This window comes from Esox lucius, chromosome 9, assembly GCF_011004845.1.
Source record: "Esox lucius isolate fEsoLuc1 chromosome 9, fEsoLuc1.pri, whole genome shotgun sequence".
NCBI lineage: Eukaryota > Metazoa > Chordata > Actinopteri > Esociformes > Esocidae > Esox > Esox lucius.
The window spans coordinates 14247476-14270585 of NC_047577.1; the positions used below are offsets into that span (position 1 = coordinate 14247476).

Below are 23110 nucleotides of genomic sequence, written 5' to 3' on the forward strand. Positions count from 1 at the left end.
GCATGTAGAGGTCTGTCATTTTTATCATAGGTACTCTTCAACTGTGAGTGACGGAATCTAAAACAAAAATCCAGAAAATCACATTGTATGATTTTTAAGTAATAATTTGCATTTTATTGCATGACCTGATACATCAGAAAACCAGAACTTAATATTTGGTACAGAAACCTTTGTTTGTAATTACAGAGAACATGAGTTTCCTGTAGTTCTTGACCAGGTTTGCACACACTGCAGCAGGGATTTTGGCCCACTCCATACAGACTTTCTCCAGATCCTTCAGGTCGCTGTGCAATACGGTCTTTCAGCTCCCTCCAAATATTTTCTATTGGATTCAGGTCTGGAGACTGGCTAGGCCACTCCAGGACCTTGAGATGCTTCTTACGGAGCCACTCCTTAGTTGCCCTGGCTGTGTGTTTCGGGTCGTTGTCATGCTGGAAGACCCAGCCACGACCCATCTTCAATGCTCTTACTGAGGGAAGGAGGTTTAGATTCCGTCACTCACAGTTGAAGAGTACCTGTGATAAAAAATACAGAATCATAGCTGGCCAAAAACGCAATTTGCATTTGACTTTGGAAATTTGATACAGTGCCTTTGGAAATGGGTTTCTAAACCATTGCTTATTACTTCAATATGACTGGGCTACAGCTCTACATTACACGCTAAATGTCTGTCAGATATTCAGTCAATCTAATTAATTAAATAAATCTTGATCTTCCAGAATCAGACTTTTTATCTGAACATAACTTATTTGTGTTTTATTCATGTTTTTAATTGTTTCAAAACATTGTTTAAAAATAAATGGGGGTATTGAAATTGTTGTATATAAAAATTAAGAGATCTGTAGCTTTTTGCGCATAAACTAAATCTGCAGTAGTCGGATGACTTGCTCCACAATCAACATTGTCAAAATGTAGCAGTAACCCCCCCGGCATGCGAATGCATGTTTGTAATCGTGAACACCCACATAGAAATAAGATTTACCTGCGTGAACGTAACCTGCGATTATTATGGACACCAGTGATGGATTTTCAAAACGCAAATGAGAGAGAGAGAGAGAGATTTTGTGACTTCGTAATGTGAAAATCACTCATTCAACCAATTTGCATTGAGAAAGTGACAAATGTTCTTGTGTTGTGTCCCTCTGTGCTGCTGTGATCATGCAGAAAAGAAAGACAGCCACAGCATAAACAAACAGAGGTCAGACAACATTTTAGCCAAGCACAGACAATCTCAAGGCCAAGCCCCAAATGTAATGAAGAGGTTTAAAGACTTAAAACTGTAGCCAACCTCATCGGATGTGGCCGCAAGTGAGAATTTGCTGGAGCATTGCAGGAAAATGACTCTTTGAATGGTGCAGAAAGTACCTCGATCAACTGCAACTGCAGACAGTTTCCTAGCATGTTTCAATGAAAGGTAAGGGACCCACTGCTAACAAAGAGATGTAAGCAACTTCAACTGCAATTTGCCAAAATATAAATGAGCATGACACAAATCATTCTGGAATGTGACAAATTTATAGCATTACGTACTGTCTTACAAACAGTTCCCTCCAGAACAATTGGGAACATTTTTGCTTTACACTCAAGGCTTATGAAGACATTTTTAAAGATTAATATAAAAGTACAGAATGTCACCATACATTTTTGTCTTTTGCAGCACTTACAATTAGGTCCGGAAATATTTGGACTATGACACAATATTCATAATTTTGGCTCTGTACGCCACCACAATGGATGTGAAATTAAACAACTGAGAGGCAATTGAAGTGCAGACTTTCAGCTTTGCTTCAAAGGATTTAACAAAAATATTGTACAGTATGAAACGTTTAGGAATTGGAACCAGAATGAGGCAAAGTAAAAGAATGATGTCAGGACTTTTTCCACCTTTACTATAACGTGAACAATTCAATTGAAAAACAAACTGAAATCTTTGAGGGGTAAATAAATTGCGTAAATGTGCACACCCTTTAACTAAAACTTTTAGAAGCACCTTTTGATTTTATTACAGCACTCAGTCTTTTTGGGTAGGAGTCTATTAGCATGGCACATCTTGACGTGACAATATTTGTCCACTCTTCTTTGCAAAAGCGCTCCAAATCTGTCAGATTGCGAGGACATCTACTGTGCACAGCCCTCTTCAGATAACCCCACAGATGTTCAATTTGATTCAGGTCTGGGCTCTGGCTGGGCCATTCCAAAACGTTAATCTTCTACTGGTAAAGCCATGCTTTTGTTTATTTGGATGTGTGCTTTGGGTCATTGTCAGGCTGAAAGGTGCATCTTCAGATTTCTAACATATGCCTAAAGGTTTTGTGCCAAAATTGTGTGGTATTTGGAACTGTTCATAATTCCCTCCACCCAGCTGAAGAAAAACACCCCCAAAGCATGATGCTGCCACCACCATGTTTCACTGTGGGTGTGGTGTTCTTTGGGTGATGTGCAGTGTTGTTTTTGCACCAAACATACCTCTTGGAATTAGGGTCAAAACGTTCAACCTTGGTTTCATCAGACCATAACACATTTTCCCACCTGCTTTTGGGGGACTTGATGTTTGTTTTTGCAAACTTCAGATAGGCTTGGATGTTTATCTTTGCAAGAAAAGTCTTCCGTCTTGCCACCCTACCCCATAGCATTCATATGAAGAATATGTGAGATTGTTGTCACATGTAGCACATGTTGTCACATGCCGGAAATTCCTGTAGTTCCTTTAATGTTGCTGTAGGTCTCTTGGAAGCCTCCCTGAACAGTTTTCTTCTCGTCTTTTCATAAATTTTGGAGGGACATCCAGTTCTTGGTAATGTCTCTATTGTGCCATAATTTCTCCACTTGATGATGACTGTCTTCACTGTGTTCAATGGTATATCTAATGCTTTGGGAATTATTTTGTACCCGTCTCCTGACTGATATCTTTCAACAATGAGGATCTGATGCTTTGGAAGCTCTTCACAGACCATGGCTTTTGCTCTGAGATGCAACTATGAAAATGTCAAGAAAATCCTACTAGAACAGCTGAACTTCATTTATGATTAATCAGTCACTTTAAATGATGGCAGGTGTGTAATAACTTCTATTTAACATGAGTTTGAATGTGATTGGTTAATTCTGAACACAGCCACATGCCCAGTTATAAGAGGGTGTGCACACTTATGTAACCAGGTTATTGTAAGGATTTTATTTTTCATTTTTCCCCCTAGAAGATTTCAGTTTGTTTTTCAATTGAATCGTTCACATTATAGGTCACATTAAAAGTGGAAAATGTTCTGACGTGATTTATCTTTGTCTCATTCTTTTACATCACATTTTAACAGGGGTGTGTAGACTTTTTATATCCACTGTATATGTTTTACCAACTAAGAATAACAGCTCTGCCAGAGTACCATTCCCCCATTTTATTTGAGCATTAGCATTGGAACATTTGGCTCACGGGTGTTTTTAATTGATCTGGTGTTTCCTGTTTCATTGATTGTTCACACATAAAAGAGCTGTGAATGTGTAGTCTCAGTTCTATCCTTTGTTTTTGCCTTTGTAGTCTGCATTTGGTGTCAGTAGGCATATTCCAACATGAATACTATGGAGCTGTCTATGAATGAAAATACAGTAATGTTGATGCTAAAAGGAAAGCAGAACCCAATTAAAACCACAACATAAAAGTTGGGCATAGCCAAATCAACTGTGGATTTTACGGAAAAAGAAAGAAACCACTGTTGTCTTCAGCAAGCAGCAACAACCAAGGTCAGCCAAGGAAAACAACAGCAGTAGATGAGAGAAAAAACACCATTGCTGTGAAAAACAACCCTAAAATTGGCATTGAAATCACCAACAACCTCCAGAATGCTGGGGTGAATGTGTCGTAATCTACTGTCAGCAGAATTACAAAAGGCTAGATTGCAAGATCCAAACCTCTGATCAGCACCAAAATCAGAAACACCAGAATAACATTTGCTAAAAAGTACAGAGATCCACCAGAAGTTTTGGAACAGAGTTTAATGGACACAATGAGATGAATGTGAACCTTTATTAAAGTGATGGGAAGGCAAAAGTGTGGATAAAAAACAGGAACTGCAGATGATCCAAAACATACCACCTCATCTGTCTATCATTGTGGAGGTAGTGTCATGGCATGGGCTTGCATGGTGGTGGTAGTGTCATGGCATGGGCATGCATAGCTGCCTCTGAAACAGGCTTGCTCAACATTATAGATGATGTAACAAATGACTGATTGATGGCAGCAGCAGAATGATTTCAGAAGTGTACAGAAGCATCTTGGCAACCAATGTACAAAAAGGCCACCAGACCCACTGGACAGCGCTACACAATGCAACAGGACAATGAACCAAAACACACTGCCAACACAACTGCCAATCCTAGCTTTTTCACTTCTTACATTTGCTTTGAGTTGAATTGCCTCAATACTTAACACATAGACATTTTTGAAGGAATTCTGGAAAGGGCTGTTTTTCATAGTAGGTAAAACAAATGTGTTGATACACTCTGAAATAAAAACAGACATTCTATACTTTTGTATCATCTATTAATATTCACCTTTTAATCGTATTTTCATATGCCTTGAGTGTGCAGCATGAATAACAATATTGTCCCAATAATGGATGACACTGTAACTTTCCACCAGACAATACAATATATTTTTCTACAAAGTAATTTAACTACAAACACATGCTCATTTACAGGAAAAAATGTATAAATAAAATGACAGTGAAATACAGACCTAGCTATTCGTTGTTAGACATTAAAATATATTACATTTTATGGTAAGTTTGACATTACTTGGTATCGGCTTTAAAACTGCATTCACATTACAAAGGAGTACTTTATATGACATTTTACTTGCTACCACGCTGCCTGTAAACAACTGTCTAATTTACGGTAATGCCTTTACAGTGTAGTGAGGAAGAGCAGAGGAAGGAAGGAGGCATGGATAGAGAGAGGTGAGTGTTAAAGGAAAAGGTGAGAAGGTAGGGAGGGAGACGAGGGAGGGAGGGAAACATACCGAAGCAAACCTTGACTACCACTTGCTACCCAACACCATGGCTGGTTTGTCCTGGGCTCCACTTGTCCACTGGCAAGCTCAGTCCAGACGGCTCTCATGTTATATTTTCCTTCTGCTTATTAAGCTACTTGCTTCGCTTGGCAGTCAAGGGAAAAGCTCTTAGTACAAGTATTCAAAGAGATAATGATTTTTAAGGTTAACCTTGTGCGTGCTATACTGTGTCCATCTTTCTTTGCTGTGAATGAGGAGAATCAATGAAGATTTAGTAAAGAGGATAAGGGCTGTATCGGTGAAAGGCCAAATGGATCACATCACTGAGTGAGAGAGGGAGTGTGTAAGAGAGAGAGAGAGACAGCGAGAGTGTTTGAGACAGCGAGGGCCTTTGTGTGTGTGTGTGTGTGTGTGTGAGTCTGTCTGTCTGTCTGTGTGTGTCTGTGAATTTGTGAATCTGTTTTATGGGCTTTGCTTGCCTGCTTGTGGGTGTTTGCTTGTGTGCATGTGTGTGAAAGATGCAGTTGGCCGTGAAGGGACTAAAACAGTGACTCAGGAAGAATGTGAAGCATCTCAGTAAAGTCACGTGTTTGGGATGTTTCCTCACCATATTCAATGAGCCAGCAAAAACATGGAGCACTTCAACAGGATTCTCCCCTTTTCTTTGCATGGCTAAGACATACACCAGGAGTTCATGTAGCTACTCACTCTCCCACATGCTATACCTCAACACAGGCACATATGTACATCCAGATGCTGAAGTTTTGCTTCATGCTCCTCCGATTATTTATTTTATGGAAGCCTGACATTTTGATATTTGTACTAGGCTTGTGTGTGTGTGTGTGTGCGTGCGTGCGTGTCAGCTTTGATGAGGAAATCACACTGACTACCACTCGCAGACACAAAAACTACAGAGATACCAGAGGATACAGACAGACGAGCTTTTTATCCCAACGTAAACCAATCACACCACACAGATGGACATACAGACACTTTCAAATTCCCACTTAGACACGCTCGCTTGCACAGCAGCAGACAGACAGACCGACAGACAGATGAATACAAAAACATGCACTCTCTTACGATTATTAATTGTCGTTGGGTCATTTAGTGAATGCACTTAGTGCCAGCACCATAGTCGGTCGAGGTCAATCGTGAAAGGAGAAGGGATCCTGTTTTCGGAGAACATCGGGAGCACTAACTCTCGCGCACACACAGAAACATGATGACACGCACCCGCTATCGATAGAGCCAAGCACCGTCTCACACCTCGCCTTTCTGAGCAGGCCTCTCCCACTACTTGATGGATTAATTGCTCGGCCCGCTACTGACACGTTACTGAAAAGCAGAGGAGCTTAATCACTTTTGGATAATGATCAGCGCTCATTCAACTGCCATTCGGGATGTCATCTGCCGTTGCGGGTTGCTTCGCAGGCTTTCTGAAGCCTTGTCTGGATTTAGACTTTAGGCTTTCAGTCTGTCTGTGTCTCTGTCACTCCGGCTTTCTCCTTTCTGTGTCTACAGCCTATCTCGCTTCCTGTCTCTCTCTGTGTCTCTCTCTGTCGGTCGCTCTCCGTGTCTTTCTCTGTCTCTTTCTCTCACCACCTTCTCTAGTGCTAAAGCAGAGCCGACCTGATCAGAATTGTATGTATGAAATGGGGGCTTATGCTTGGTGTAGTGACCGTGGTTGTGCAGTCATGTAGAACAGGTACTGAAGTGCTGCATTTGAACAAGAATTGTGTTTTGGTGGAAACACATGCAGGCTGAAGGAGTCTCATTATAATACAATATTTGTTTTTATTGGGTCTTTTTTCTCATGTAACATGCACAAGGTAACGTTTTCTATAACAGAGCTTCTTTATCAGCAACATTGTTGCATCATGTATCCAGTAACCACACAGGCCTTCTGATTAGCTGGGCGCTTCCATCTAGCCACACTGTCTAGACACTCATTCAGTATTCTCTATTGAAGACCATGTTTAATTTAGTGTCCTTGTTACTGGTTCACATAGCATTGACCCTGGCACTAGACACTGGCAATTCGCAAGGCTAATACAATTAAACTTCTGACTGGCTTGGAGGAGAGATGAACTGTTTTCTCGAAAAAATCATTAGCGCCCTATCATTAGCACACCGCCGAGCTAAATCGAGATTTAAAATTGTGTTTGGCACTTTGAATCAGTCTTTACGGGCATGGGACATTTAGTTATGCTAATAATATGTTTTCGACACAGTTGGTTAATTGCGATCCAACAAGGGCGTCCAAAGTGCAGTACCTGACATTTTCTTCCATTAATTGCAGGTCAAATGAGGGTTTCAAAAAGGGGAGAGTGTACTTGAAAGTTCTTAGCTTGTGAAAGTTAGTAGTTTACAGTCTGTTCTATCCGTATTGCATTGACTTCATTCACTCAACAAAACAAGGACAAGCAAAGATCAGAGTGACGTAAACAAACTTGACAATGCGTTAGGATGAGTTGCTGTGAACGTTGAGTATTTTCCACCTCTGGTATTCTGCTTGAGGTTGGGCGAGCAGGGAATTCTCAGAGTTAAAGGTTTTTATGAAGGTGGCATAGTGTAAGTTGACAGGACAAAAGTATTCTCCGCAATTTCAGATGGTGCCCCAGTTATTCAATGTGAATTTTAAAAGTATGCTGTCATGGATGGGGACTGCTCCCTGTCTGTGTAGTGGCTCCAATCTAACCGAGCAGACCAAGTCTGTCTGACAACACAAGGACCCTGCAGGAACCTTCACACATGCACACACACAGACAGGCACACAGACACACAAACTTCACCACAAACAATACAAGTTCCTAGCTGGGATGACAAGATTTTCTCCCCCTCTCCCTCCCTCTCTGTTTCTCTGTTTCTCTCAAGTTCGCTACATTGCCCTGTCTGGCAGTGCGATCTTGCTTGGCTGAACCATCTGCTAACAAACTTAGAAGGAAAAGGCCAGTAGCCTCAGACGCGACCCTGCGAGGGCCAGGTTAGTCCTCTGGGCTGTTCATGGCCAGACAGGTTACTGAGGTCATCTGAGCCAAGCCAGAAAATATGGACACTTGGACCTCAAAGGGGAAAGATAATAATTGCTGTAGCTCTGTGACCCCCTTTTCCTTCTTGATTTAGCATTCACCTTATTCATATCTTCAAGTGTAGTCAGGCAGGGCGAAGAGACAGCTAGTAAATCACATTGTAGCAAAGTGACTCAAGTCGAGCTTGTCGGCTTGCTGTAAAGAAGCTTTGCACTTACAGGGGGAAGGATGCTAACGAGAGTATGCTAATGCAAATCCCAAGTCATTTAGTTGTAATATTAGCGAACAAAGCGAACAGCTGACGTGATATAAATAGCATCCATTATTTAAAACATAGGTCCCTTGTGTTCACTTTGGGGTCATCCATATTGTGATGAATGGTAAATAATGAAGACTCGAGCCCAGACAATCTTTTCCATGTTTTTGCATTTATTTAACAAATTCCACTGTCAACCTCTGAATTAACAACACCACTCCGAGGTGGAAATGTCAACTGCTAATGACGCTATGGCCATCTGGCTATGTGTTTAATTCGGGGTTGAGTTTATTGTCACGGTATACAACAGTGGCATCTAAGAGCTGGATTTCCATAACTAAATAAATGTACAAATAATTAAATAAACAGCAGGTGATACATTTCCTTGAAATGGCGGCAGGGAGCATCATGGTTATTTTAGAGCCACTGTTCATATAAATGTCTCTCCAGTATTGCTTGTCGTCTTCACATCCCATCTGCCCTGGTTTAGTCAGTAGCCTGTACGCTAAGATGGAGCTTATCCTGAATCACAAGTCAACTCCTAGATCCTTTCCATTCAGTAACACCTCCTGTAGATCTGAGACAACTGGATAGGTTGAAGCAGAATTGAATTAACTTCAATTTGGCTAGGTGGAATTGTTTTGCCAAACCTGCTGCAATCGATTCATTTCAGATCTACACGAGTGCCTAGGGAGGAGCGGTTCATTTGGGATTCAGGGATGGGATTTCGGGCTTCACAGAATCAATAAAAATAAAAATTAAAAACCTAGAGGCCCCTGCTATATCGAAAACTGGCAACTGGGTCTCTACATCTGCCTCAGCCACCTTGTGATTCTGTGATTCACTCGTCGCCCCGTCGGGTGAGTTATCACAGTCCTCCCGTCTGTCTCTCTGCCTTTTTTCAGCTGACCGAACCCCTATAATCAAAGCAATGGGAACGGAGACACGGTAGGATTGAGCCGGTCAGGGGCCAGGTCTGGCAGTACCGATGGACCTAGAGAGAGGGGTTTCATGTAGCACACAGGCATGCGACTGATGGTGTTGACGATAGAGCAGAAAGGCCATTCGTACCATGTCAGCACGTCAGCTGGCACCATGTTGCCATTGTTTAATTGCTGTCTGTTTTACGTAGAATGGCACTCCTCCAGAATAGGTACAGTGTAGGGACGCGTGCCGCCGAATCCTTCTCGTCTGGCCTGAGAGAATAAACGGTTGTTCACGCTGTGGCTTATACCATCCCTGTAACACATGTCATGTCTGTGTTTTTTTACAGGTGATCCTGATTCTGACCAAACTCTACGACTTTCACCTGGGCAGTGTAACAGAGAGCACGCTTTGGAGGTAAAACCGTTTCCTGCCCTATTTCCTTTCCTCTCTCTCTCTTTTGTCCTCCCTCTGCTGACTCACATTCAGATTTATAGGTCCTCTTCCCCCTCTGTCTTTCTCGATCCCTCGTTCCCTCTCACAAAGAGCAGCACTGAGCTACTGAGCTTTGGGCAGGCCGCCTGAGGTGAACAATGATTTGTCTCCAGTGCTGTGTAAACGGAGTGCGCGTTCAACGCAGTGTAGCGCTCTCCCTCTTACACCTTCCCAGGGAGACACGTAGAAAGACAACAAAGAGGAACAACAGCTGCATTAAAAATACACGGACCAAAAAGAGATGTGTACAAGTCCCTTATGAGTCAATGGGAACATATAACCACCATCAAGCTATTTTCGTACCCGATGGGTTTTGGGCATTATGTAACACTTTCCTTTTCTCCACTTGTATCTTCTTTAACTCCATTCGATAACGGTACTATCAGTTTTCTAGAAGCGCCGGGAATTGGGATGCTACTAGAGTTTGCGGTGCGTTCGTTGATCTGTCAGCAGAAAGTTGAATGATTCCTGTACGATTACACTGATTTGTTTAAGGGTCCCAGACTGGGATCTGTATTTCGTTAGGGGCTGTACATGGTAATAGAGAGAATGTGTGAGTCAAGCAAGGCAGAGATGGGAATAAAGGAGGATTTCAGGGATGTTGTTTGGGATGCAATGGTGAAATTTAAGAGGCCACAAGGTAAATTTGTACGATAGAGCGAGAGAGACCGAAAGATACTCAGAATCACCACCATTTGCGAGGTATATTAACACACACACACACAGAATTCTACTTGGTGCATTGGTGCTGCTAGAAGCAGACAACAGAAAAGCAGAGCAAAGAATAAACGCATTGAGTAACAAGGTAACGCTCAGTTCCATTAATATTTTGAATATTGTTTTGTGCACATAATACTGTACTATGGCCAACTCCAGTGCCGACTCCAATAATTGGACGTGTTTAGTTTGACAGCTACATTACAGCTCTCCATCTGTATGTGCCTATGGGATTTCAAGGTTAAAACCCCTCATCATTGCACACACGCGGATCCACCTTTCAGGTTTGAGTAGGTTTTCAGTGGGTCATTTAGGCTGAGGTCTGGCACGCGTATCGGGGTACGTTTCTAAAAAGTAGTCAGTTGATAAAAAGTCGCAACCTTTTCCGTAGATCTTTAACACAAAAAAGCTGGGGTTCCAATACATCACTGTGCAGGCTGTCTACGGTAGGTGCTGTGTTTCCATTTTTTCGAAACTGGGACAGCAATGGTGATATTGGATTTAGACCTCATGCGACTGACATAGTTAAAATTACACCTTGAGGGTCCGAGGGACAGTGAGGAGGTTAGAGAAAGAGTAGCATATCTGTACAATTTTATTATAACAATCTACATAATGTATTATTAAAGCAAATGTCTGGCAATGAAATCACCTTCTTGTAGGCTTGCGGACTGTTAGGACGTTGTGGATGGGCATGTGGAGGGTGGCCAGCGGGTGGCCTTTTAAATTCCTGTATTCCATGTATTTATTTTACCCAACCTTAAGCCTTAATATATTTTTACTACTTACACAAAGTTCTTAAATTGTTTCTGTTTGAACCATGCATGGAACTTTGTCATTTTAGGGGCAAGGCCATTTTAATAGATTCTGGAATTTGTTTCATTCCATGCATTCACATGACAAAGACAAAGAGGCAACGGTATTGACAGTTAAGTAATGTTAAGGCTAGCTAGCCAGAAGGCTAACATTACCTCAGTTACACAAAAGTAAACCGTGAAGTATACTTTAACATCACAATAACCTGCGCTAATGAGTATGACCTGAATAAACAAATATAGTGACTTATTTGTGTGCGGACCAAGTCATTTAGTTTTTTTTATCTTTCACCACAACCGCTGCCATGTCGAGTGACGTCAAACCTAACGTTACTTTTCCAAGCTTTTCCAAAACCGAGAGGTTTGATTCAGTTAAGCACTAAATAATTCCGATATCTATCGATAACTAGCTAGCTTGCTTACTTGCATGTGGTCCGTTCTTGTGGTTGTTCTCAGTTGTGAACTGCAAACAATCTTACAAACAAACCAGAAACCAGGCAAGCCTAGTTCAGCCGGCCCGCAATAAAATGTGCAGCTCTCTCAAGAATTTAACCCAGATCACCCATGTGAAAGACTGTGTCGTAAACCACACATTAACATCATGCCTGTAATGAATGGGTCAAGGCAGGGATGGGCTTGTTCCAGAAACGGGGCGTTAGCGGTTTATTAGGAGAAGAACTCCTGACGGGGCAAGGCACAGTCGGACAGGCAAGGGTCAAAACCACAAGAGGCAAACTAATACAAAATCACAGGACTAAAGAAGTCCAGAAGGAAGAAAATCAGGCTAAGGTCAAACACGGGAATGAGTCGTGGATGGGGGGTGCGTTCATGAGTCGTGGAGCGGGGGTGCGTTCATGAGTCGTGGAGCGTGGGGTGCGTTCATGAGTCGTGGAGAGTGGGGTGCGTTCATGAGTCGTGGAGAGTGGGGTGCATTCATGAGTCGTGGAGCGTGGGGTGCGTTCATGAGTCGTGGAGCGGGGGTGCGTTCATGAGTCGTGGAGCGTGGGGTGCGTTCATGAGTCGTGGAGAGTGGGGTGCGTTCATGAGTCGTGGAGAGTGGGGTGCATTCATGAGTCGTGGAGAGTGGGGTGCGTTCATGAGTCGTGGAGCGTGGGGTGCGTTCATGAGTCATGGAGAGTGGGGTGCGTTCATGAGTCGTGGAGCGTGGGGTGTGTTCATGAGTTGTGGAGTGTGGGGTGTGTTCAGGAACAGTGGAGCGTGGGGTGTGTTCAGGAACAGTGGAGCGTGGGGTGTGTTCAGGAACAGTAGAGCGTGGGGTGCGTTCAGGAACAGTGGAGCGTGGGGTGCGTTCAGGAACAGTGGAGCGTGGGGTGCGTTCAGGAACAGTGGAGCGTGGGGTGTGTTCAGGAACAGTAGAGCGTGGGGTGTGTTCAGGAACAGTGGAGCGTGGATTCGGATCCAAGCCGGAGGAGGGCGTGACAATGCCAAGTTTGAATATTTCGTTGGAAACCATTAAGCATTGTGTTAAACTGAGTAACTTTTCTTATTAAGTTTACCTCCATCACAAATAGCATCTATGAACTGTATGGTTTTATCCACTGGCCGTTTTAAAAGCTTATTAGCAAGTAATTTTTCGCTAGACACCATTAAGCATTGTGTTAAACTGAGTAACATTTCTTATTAAGTTTATCTCCATCTATGAACTGTATGGCTTTTGCCACTGGCTGTTTTAACAGCTTATTACCCATTCATGAATGACATTGGTACAGTATCTATCAATATAGGTGACGATAACTGACTTTTTTGTCAAGTGAAAACGTGTAGTAAGTGTTTGTCTTTCCTGAACAAATCCTAATATCCACCAGAACAGTTTTATTTTAGGCTTCCTATTACGAAGCTACATAAAGTTATAGCTAGCAAAGTTTTTGTCTGTCCTGAACCTCAGGCATAATGCGTTTTGACTGTTACGGGAGTTCCGGAGCCCGCGTCTCCAACCACTACGCTATTTAACAAGTCCTGTCAGTCAGTCAGTGACATTGACTCTTCTAGGCCGGCTCTGCTTAAGTGGTCCGGCAAAAAAAATTGACAGTAGCACAGGCACAATGGCCATGGTGGTGATTTTCAGGGGCTTCACGGCCTGAGCGAAGGGCAACGACAGCCATGGCAGGTTCAGTGGTAGCTCGTCCACTACTTGAAAAAAATAAAACATAACTCTGATAAAAGTGTGGTAAAATTGTTTATGTTTTATTGTTTAAAATGTACATATATATATATATACACTCACCTAAAGGATTATTAGGAACACCATACAAATTCTGTGTTTGACCCCTTTCGCCTTCAGAACTGCCTTACTTCTACGTGGCATTGATTCAACAAGGTGCTGAAAGCATTCTTTAGAAATGTTGGCCCATATTGATAGGATAGCATCTTGCAGTTGATGGAGATTTGTGGGATGCACATCCAGGGCACGAAGCTCCCGTTCCACCACATTGCAAAGATGCTCTATTGGGTTGAGATCTGGTGACTGTGGGGGCCATTTCAGTACAGTGAACTCATTGTCATGTTCAAGAAACCAATTTGAAATGATTCGAGCTTTGTGACATGGTGCATTATCCTGCTGGAAGTAGCCATCAGAGGATGGGTACATGGTGGTCATAAAGGGATGGACATGGTCAGAAACAATGCTCAGGTAGGCCGTGGCATTTAAACGATGCCCGATTGGCACTAAGGGGCCTAAAGTGTGCCAAGAAAACATCCGCCACACCATTACACAACCACCACCAGCCTGCACAGTGGTAACATGGCATGATGGATCCATGTTCTCATTCATACGCCAAATTCTGACTCTACCATCTGAATGTCTCAACAGAAATCGAGACTCATCAGACCAGGTAACATTCTTCCAGTCTTCAACTGTCCAATTTTGGTGAGCTCATGCAAATTGTAGCCTCTTTTTCCTATTTGTAGTGGAGATGAGTGGTACCCGGTGGGGTCTTCTGCTGTTGTAGCCCATCCGCCTCAAGGTTGTGCGTGTTGTGGCTTCACAAATGCTTTGCTACATACCTTGGCTGTAACGAGTGGTTATTTCAGTCAAAGTTGCTCTTTTATCAGCTTGAATCAGTCGGCCCATTCTCCTCTGACCTCTAGCATCAACAAGGCATTTTCGTCCACAGGACTGCCGCATACTGGATGTTTTTCCCTTTTCACACCATTCTTTGTAAACCCTAGAAATGGTTGTGCATGAAAATCCCAGTAACTGAGCAGATTGTGAAATACTCAGACTGGCCCGTCTGGCACCAACAACCATGCCACGCTCAAAATAGCTTAAATCACCTTTCTTTCCCATTCTGACATTCAGTTTGGAGTTCAGGAGATTGTCTTGACCAGGACCACACCCCTAAATGCATTGAAGCAACTGCCATGTGATTGGCTGATTAGATAATTGCATTAATGAGAAATTGAACAGGTGTTCCTAATAATCCTTTAGGTGAGTGTATTTATATGTATATATGTTTTGTTTTTTAAACACACTATGTCACCAGAATGTGGAATGGCATTGCGTATCAGTTGCATGCCTTCGGGGGACAGATTTTGTCACATGACTTTTATAGCAAAGTCTTAACGCTTCTCTTTTGGGTGTTGAAATGACCAACCGGGTCTCTGAATTCTTGAAGGTACGCAGTTCTCTGTGTCAGGTATATCCTAGATGGCGCCAACGAGCAAGCAATATAGCCACTCCGTCACTGTCATCACGGCGATACCACAGGACTATAAAAACAGAGGTTGGAGAAGACAAGCTGCAGAATCAAATTATAGAGGACAGAGGAAAGCAATATACTCATAACTTGGAAAAATATACTTGTTACTGGAATAAAAGAAAGCATGGCTGTGTGGCTGAACATTTCAGGAATGTAGCTATTGATTTAGTTATGTTTTCTATCAACCTGCCATATCTTGGTTTTTTTCTGTATAGTATGTAGGGTGAAATGCAGTTGTCGTGAGCTAGACCTATGCCTGCCACTATCACAGTATAATTTATTCTTACCCTACATTTTAACGCACCAAATTTCTGTCAACAATGCAGATCCACAATGCATCTTAACACTAACTAAAATTGCATGCAAAAAGCCAATCACATAAAAGCCGCCAAGTGGGTTGAGGATTGTGAACGCACCTACAGTCAAGTGATGCCACACAACTAACAGTTGTGAAAATGCTAATCAGTTAGACCTGGGGTAGGTGTTGATATCATTTTCTGTCGCTTATGTCATTTGCTCAAAGACCTTGACGTTTTTTGTCATGGCTTTTGTTGGGTGAAAAAAATATAGGAAGTGCAGTTCACGTTGAACAGGTTGTAGGGGGAGATAAGCTGGAGTTTACATAAACCTTGGCGCCAGTGCTGTAGCTACTGTTCTGTAATGGTCTCACCCGTCCATTCTCCCGGCACTGACAGCCGTGCTGTCACGACATTTTTGCCAGAATTCCAAACTAATAATGTAACAACAACAAAAAAATGATGATTAGCTGTTGCTTGAAAATTGTAAAAAGTTGAGAATGATGATGGCAACCAGGTTTCAAATAGCTTGCTGTTTGCAGTTGCAAGAGACAGTCAAGCAGCAACTTTGTTTCAAGCAACCAAACTAGCCTTAATTTTGCTAGCCTAACCTTACCAAACTATTTGTTTTGAGTGTTTTGACTGACAAATAAACCATGGCAGCACATGGCACAATTAAAACATCAAGACTTAATGTAATCGTGTGGTGTCAGTTCTGGCTTGAGAAATCGTTTTATTTAGAGATTCGGTTTACTTTACTCCTGAACTTGAAATGACATATCGGAAAACTGTCATTTAGTCACACTAAATTAATTGGAAAATAATGAAATAATAAGACTTGGCCATCAATATTCGTTTTCCCTTTATGCAAGTTTGGGGAGAAAAAGCCAATTTTGTCTGGCCCAGAGCGATGCAGCAATGCCGTGGGCAATGGTGGTTTAATCTCACTATGATATTCCCACATGAATTCAAAGCTGTAAACATGAAAAAATACAAAATCATTTTGTAAATAAAGTTGAAGCAAGAGCACTTCCTCTTGGTCACAGAGGAGACCCTGTTGAGATGAGGCTGCAGGCGATTGAATGGTGTCTGCGGGTCGCCCAGAGAACACAGGGCAGATCTGTGTCTGTAAAATGGTGTCAATTTTGTACTGTCACTAGTATGATCATATTTATTTTTTAAAGTTATATATTTTAAATGATATGGTAAGTCCATTATAAATTGATTTGTAACATTGTGAGAAAAAAACATTCCAATCCTCCCACTTCTATAGAATATGGAAATAAATCATATATATGTTCATATTTTTTTATAATTGTACCAGCTCAGCGATGTAGGATTCTGTTTACCTTGGCCTTTGCAGAAATATGCATTACTAGTTATTGTTTATGACCATCCTATGAATATGTTTAATGAATGTTTTTTATTTATTATTTTATTATGCCATTAACCTCTTGATAAATGCAGTAGCATTGAAATGTCTCTAAACCGTGTTATGCTCGATTCCTCTTTTAAAATCGCTGCACTGTTACTGGGATTGAGAGGCCAGAGAGACCGTCCGAGAATGTTTATATTGTGGCGTCCGTGGCGTCCATGCTGACTGCCCAAATGGCAGGACAGATGCTGACTTTTTTCATAAAGGTCAAGGCACCAGCCAACGCCTTCAAGTATCTCAAAGTCAGCCTGTCAATTTTAATGAACACTCTGACCTTAAACAATGGAAACAAATCAGTCATCCCCGTGCGTAATAGTCAAAGGAGTGAGGCACATCTCCGTGGAACAAAAGACGGACCTCATATCATAAGAATAATTGCAACGATGCTTTCTTCGGTCATTCAGATCTGCCTCCTCCTTCTCATTCATCCCTCGGTTGCTGAGCAATTTATCACTCATTAATAATTCAGTCTTGGCAAATAGGTACACAGGTATAGAAATGGAGAACTGTTTGTTATGCGCCGCGTGACGAACTGCGTGTAAAGCGGCCAAGTACGAGTTTCATTAGCGGGTAATCTACGGGGACTTTGGTGCACCCTTTTCAACATTTGTGTACATAGCCCAAAACAATAATCCCTCATACCGCTGGATCGCCTGTGTGCATTCACAGTATCCTAAAGAAACAGCATGTATCTCCTCACTTACTGACTCAGACAGAAGGCTGGATGAAATTCAGAAAGCAATGTCTCCAGGTATTCCCTCGCGCAAATCCATCACGATGGCACAGTTTCTTCACAAATTAGACACATCACCCTCTCCTCAAGGAAACTCGATTGAAATAGTCTTTTTTTTTTTTCGAGGGTGTGGAAATGCAACACTCCAAACTAACACAGCTGACGAAATCCCCAACATAGCACAACAATCAATCAATTAGTTAATCAATCCAATGTATTTCTAAAGCCCTTTTTACATCAGCAGTTGTAACAAAGCGCTTTTACAAAACACCCGGCCTCAAACCCCAAGGGGCAAGCAACAACAGTGTTGATGCACAGTGTCTAGGAAAAACTCGGTAACAGGGGCCCAAACTTAGAAAGAACCAGACTTCTGGAGGGGTTATCAGTCCTCATCGGGCTGTGCCGGGTGAACGTTTTAGGAGTACTTGTTGTACTTATTAATGAACGCATGTGGGCTGTGTCCAGAGTCTATAAAACCTAATCCAGGTCAGAAGCATGACCACATGGACAAGGACCGGAACAACCTTGGGGGTGGAGGAATGGTCAGGTATCGTCTTGATCTGCAACAAAACCAGGAGGACTTAGGACAGGGACAGCAACAAGGGTTTTGAGCCTGCTGGTACCTCTGAGGTGTGATCCAAGACCTCATGTCCATCTAAGTTTAAACAGGGCAGGAGACAGGGACAATTTAGAAAATGCATTCCTTAGATTAACAAGGATATACAGTGGATAAGGAAAACCGACCCCCCCTCCCCCACCCACCCCCCAACCCCCCGGCACAAATATAGAAGCGTAAAACCTTCGGGGTGGGACAGGGATGTCCGGTGACACTGTGGCCCTGTCCGGGCCCAACAGGCAGTCATTCTCATTTCAACTGACCTACCCTCTCGATTCAATTTATGTTCTGGGGAATATCATCCCTGCTTGTCTTGGTCTCAATCTCTCCGGGTCGTTAACGCACATTTTCACACCAAATGATCATGATGCATTTGAGACTAATTATTTTCATCTAATTGGCCTCATCCTTGCATTCAGTGCAACAGCTCGCTCCGTCGGATAATGCAAACCTTCTCCTCGCTCTTCTTTCTTCTCTTTTGCCCTATTATTCTCTTGATTGCGGTCTTAATGATGTGCTGTATGGCAAAGTCATTATGCAAAGTCATTATGTGATAATAACTGACAGGAAGTGATGTTAATACAAGGGACTGCAATTGCGTAACATTATGCAGTGATATTATACTGTTCTGAAATGGGATTGCACTGTACTAGTTGATCTTAAATCAGAATATTTTACAGTCTGGAAAATTATTTAATGTTGTGAGAAGTGCAAAGTGGTATTGTTAAGATACAAGGTTAGATTAATTGTGTACATTTAAAATTAAGCATATTATATCATTCAGTCTCATCAGAGCATTTGTGCTTACTTTAGCCGGCACATGCTCTTAACGAGATTTGTTCCAACTACAATCTGCAGGTCAGCATCTAGGGTGTTTGGATTTGTAGGGATTCCCCCGCAGTCACTGAGGAGCAGACAGAGAGAGAACATCAAGAGAGGCGGGGAGGGGGAGACAATGGGAAAGACAAAAGGGCCGGGAGTGAAAAAGACAAGATCTAGAAAAAAAGACAGAGACAAGTGAGGCCGATCTGGGCCCGTCCTTTCCATCACTCCACTACCATTTACACCCCTTCTGCCCCCCCCCCCCATCAGGGTCAGGCAGGGGTGAGGAGTGACATCCTTTCAAATTGCATCATTTTGCTGAGCGAGCATGCTCACCGGCCAGCTGATATTTCACAGGTCACTGCCTATAATAAGGCCGATGTCGCGGAGAGAAGGGGACCTACCTGACCTTTTACAATTGGACTTGGAATTTACCTCAAAGCCCCAGAGGCCATATATAACTTTTTCTTGGAATACAGTACTTTTTTTTTTTTTATCGTCAGTCTCGATAAAGAAGATTTTTGAGGGTGAATTGAGGGTGATTTTTTTTTGCATAACACATCTATGTGTTATAATATATATATATATATATATAGTTTCATGATTCACTGTAGGATTCTAATGTCAGTCAGTCAAGTCACACACAGTGCCATTTCATGTCAGAGCTGCTCAGTCTAGATTATTCATAAGCAGATGTCATCCTGGACTTGGTTCAAAGCAAAGGATTTTGCAAAGATGGTCCTTTGTGGCAACAAATAGGCTTTAATCGATGGCATTGTAAAGATATGGAATAATCCCTTTATATATCTGCATCTTCCATTTAACAGTGAAACTATAAGGGAGTAGAAGAGTGTTGTTCTCCATTTATTATTTCTAGTCATTTCTAGTCATTAATATGGCCGGCCATTTCCCTTTTCTGTCCCATTGCCTGGGGGTTGATACATTCATCACCCATTATATTATTGAATAGGTCAATTATTTACCTCCTTCCTCAATATTAAAATTCTTACCTTTTTAATTACATGCGTGTGGGTTTTTCCTCATATTTTGAAGCACAATTTACTTTCTGTCATAATAGTAAATGGTTGGATTTCATCACCAGCTCAAACCCCCAGCAGGCTTATATCATAGGTTGTCAACACAATTACAAATCACGAGAAGCTCTGTTTTGAAGCCCCAGCTCTTGAATTTCTCTGCAGTAATTAAGTTAGGATCTCATCAAGCCACCAGATGTGGCAGTGACAAAGGCAAAGATATTTTCCACTTGAGCACGAATGCTTAATTGATTGTTGTGGCACCAGAAGTGTCATTCGATTTATACGATCCTGTGCCTCATTGATGTGATCCCCCATTTTTGGGATGATTTCAGTGCTGGACTGGTCATGAATCAGAATTCCAAAGGTGGAATGAGTCCTTCATCCAATAACTTTCTAGCCACTAGTTCAAAACATAAACTGACCAGTGAGTGCATCAAATCTCAAATCAAATACACAAAATGTGTAACAAAAGGAATATGTACACAGTGAATAACAAGAAAGCTAATACAAAATAAAACGCATGTGGTTATGTTTGAAGAGCACTGGTAGTAAGTATATGTGTTATATAAAGAGCAGCAGTAGTAAGTCTTACGAGTTAGCTGAGTTAGTTGAGGTTTATGTACAATATGTAAAGTACAGTTGAAGAGTACCTATGATGTAAATTGCAGGGCTCTCTCATCTTTTTAAGTGGGAGAACTTGCACAATTGGTGGCTGACTAAATACTTTTTTGCCCCACTGTATAGGTGGGATTAAGGTGAGTTGAGGTTTATGTACAATATGTAAAGTACATATAGGTGGGATTAAAGTGACTTGAGGTTTATGTACAATATGTAAAGTACATATAGATGCGATTAAGGTGACTAGACAGCAGTATATTAAAAAAAAAAACGTTTGTGTGTATGTTATTAGTGTACAAGTGTGTGTTTGTGCATGTGTCTGTAGCATTAGTTTGTTGTGACTGTGTGTGGGTGTGTGTGTTTGTAGAGGATACTGTCTGTCCAGTAAAAGTCAATATTAAAGTGCTAGTATAAAATAGTAATTCTCTGTGGATAATGGTTTTATGGTTTCAGGTTAGAAGCTTTACAGAGTATACATGAGTGGATTATGAATGCAAGCGTGGGGCTCCTGTGTCAAAGATAAATAGGGCAAATGTGTTTGTTGCCTAAACTCGCCAACAGGGGCAGCGCGTCAGGAAGTACAGGACCCAGTAGCAGAGGAAGGTGTTCAGTACCAGGGTTCTGAGATTAGCGAGTAGCCCAGAGAGCATGCAGCTGAAATTGACGAAGAGCATTCTCACATAGTATTCACCTGGTCCAGGTGAGGGCAGTAATTATTGCAATAGGGAGTAATTATTGCAATAGGGATCACATTCTTAGTGGTTCTCCTCAAGCTGTTTGGAAATACTTGCTGTGTACAAGACATTCCCGTGTCCAAGTAGATTGGTGCTCATATGATCCACCTTTCAATGCGTTACACGGCTACAAATGGGAGTTGCTTCTGGACAATAGCCATTGAGTCTAGTTGTCTTGGCGTTCATGGTCACAAGGACTACGGCTGTCTGACTGAAACTCAGTACTATGAACCGAGGGTCGGGGAGAGGTTGAAGAGGTCCAGTTAAACACTTGCGCGGTGCCCAGGTATTCCATCTGGCTGTGTGAATGTTAACCAGTTCAAATGTAGAACCTTGGCGACAGTGATGGAGATTACATGGTTGCCTGGAACAGTCGGAGCTTCCACGCACAGCTCAGTCACTTGCCTTGAAGCAAGTATTTAGCTCATCCGGGCGAACAGATACGGTGTGGGACCGTGGACGCCTTCTGTGTGCCGTTCCAATGTGAAAATCACGTTCCTAACGTCACTTTACCAGGGGTTCCAGCTAGCTGCTGATGTAGATACATGTGTTGTGCTTTGCTTACCAATTGCCCCTTTTCGTGCAGCGGTAAATCCATAGAGCCTCAATGGACGCCAGGGGCTGAAATCCATTGAAATTATGGATGGGCCGGGGCCGACGCTGCAACAGAGTTCTAACAGTATTCTGTGGACTGGGAGAAGGTGAAAGGGAAGTGTCAGGAGAGACCAAGAAGACAGCCTCTATGCCAGACAGGCTTATCTGATTCGCTGCAAACCTCCGGCAGAAAACGACATTAACCATTTTAATGACAAAAGATTTGTCCGAAATCTGCTTTTCTCAGCCATGTCATCCTGAAGGTTCGGGCTAGCCGCCACCACCCCCCCCCCCCCCTTTTAACTTTCTCCCCACTTTACTTTCCACTTCATATCAACTCAGCCCATCTCCTTGTGTCTGAGTTTCCACATGATTGGCTCTGAAACTACTCATATGGAGAGGGAGCAGAAGGACACAGATAAAGGACATAAGAGGTGGAATATGATTTCTCACTTCCCCTCTCTCTGAGACGTCTCCCTTTTTTGTAGATCTATGAGGAGTGTAGCTGGAACCCTTTGAGTGGAACGCAGCAGGGCGTTAGGCTGTGAGTGTGTTTGATAGTACACTATCAAGAACACTATCAAACACACCTTTTAGAAAAGCACAAGTGGAGACATCTAATATTTCCGCATTGCCTTTTATCCGTCTTATTTAACCCAGGAATCCAGATGAAAAACCGCCCTAGTTGCAGGTAAACAATTGCATTTGTTTGCCATTCATTGTAAATCGTGATTTAAACCTGACAGCAGAGGGGAAATTATATAGTATTGGATTTTGCATACAGAGAATGATGTGCATCAATCAACCGGAGTTATGGCTAGATGTAAATCAAGAGTTTGTTTGTGGCCCCTCATTCATTATGACATAGGCTTTGAAAAGCCTGGCGACATTCTATACAATCATCTCTAAGTGCTCACGGAAATAGGAACAAACCATTTATTTCCCTCACTTACACTGAGTTATTTTAATATTTTCTGTGTGATTTCTCACACTTTTTTTTCTTTTTTTTTAAGTGGTGGTCTTGTAGAGGCTTAGAGCTACTTCAGCAAAATCTGACTAAAGGGAGGCAGATTATTGACTTTCTCAAAATGCCTGGGGGCAGGTTAGAGCAGATGATGCGTGAGGTCACCACTGACCCCTGGCACTATCTTCCACAGTCCACACCTTTTTCACATCATCCCCTTTGGCTTATAGTAAAGAGAAATGGAGTTGTGAAATTCTCCATCCACAAACGAATAGCTACAGGACTGGTGCCAGCAAAGAAAGCA

At 42.3% G+C, this 23110-nt stretch overlaps 1 protein-coding gene across 3 annotated transcripts in view; it reads left to right on the forward strand.

Annotated features, from left to right (window-relative positions):
- The window catches only part of sorcs3 (sortilin related VPS10 domain containing receptor 3), a 212391-nt gene that overhangs the window by 77510 nt on the left and 111771 nt on the right, over nt 1–23110 (forward strand). For all 3 annotated transcript variants that reach the window (XM_020049430.3, XM_010873025.4, XM_020049431.3), the window contains exon 2: nt 9561–9628. In XM_020049430.3, the coding sequence (XP_019904989.2) occupies nt 9561–9628 (68 nt within the window). The remainder of the gene's footprint in view (nt 1–9560; nt 9629–23110) is intronic.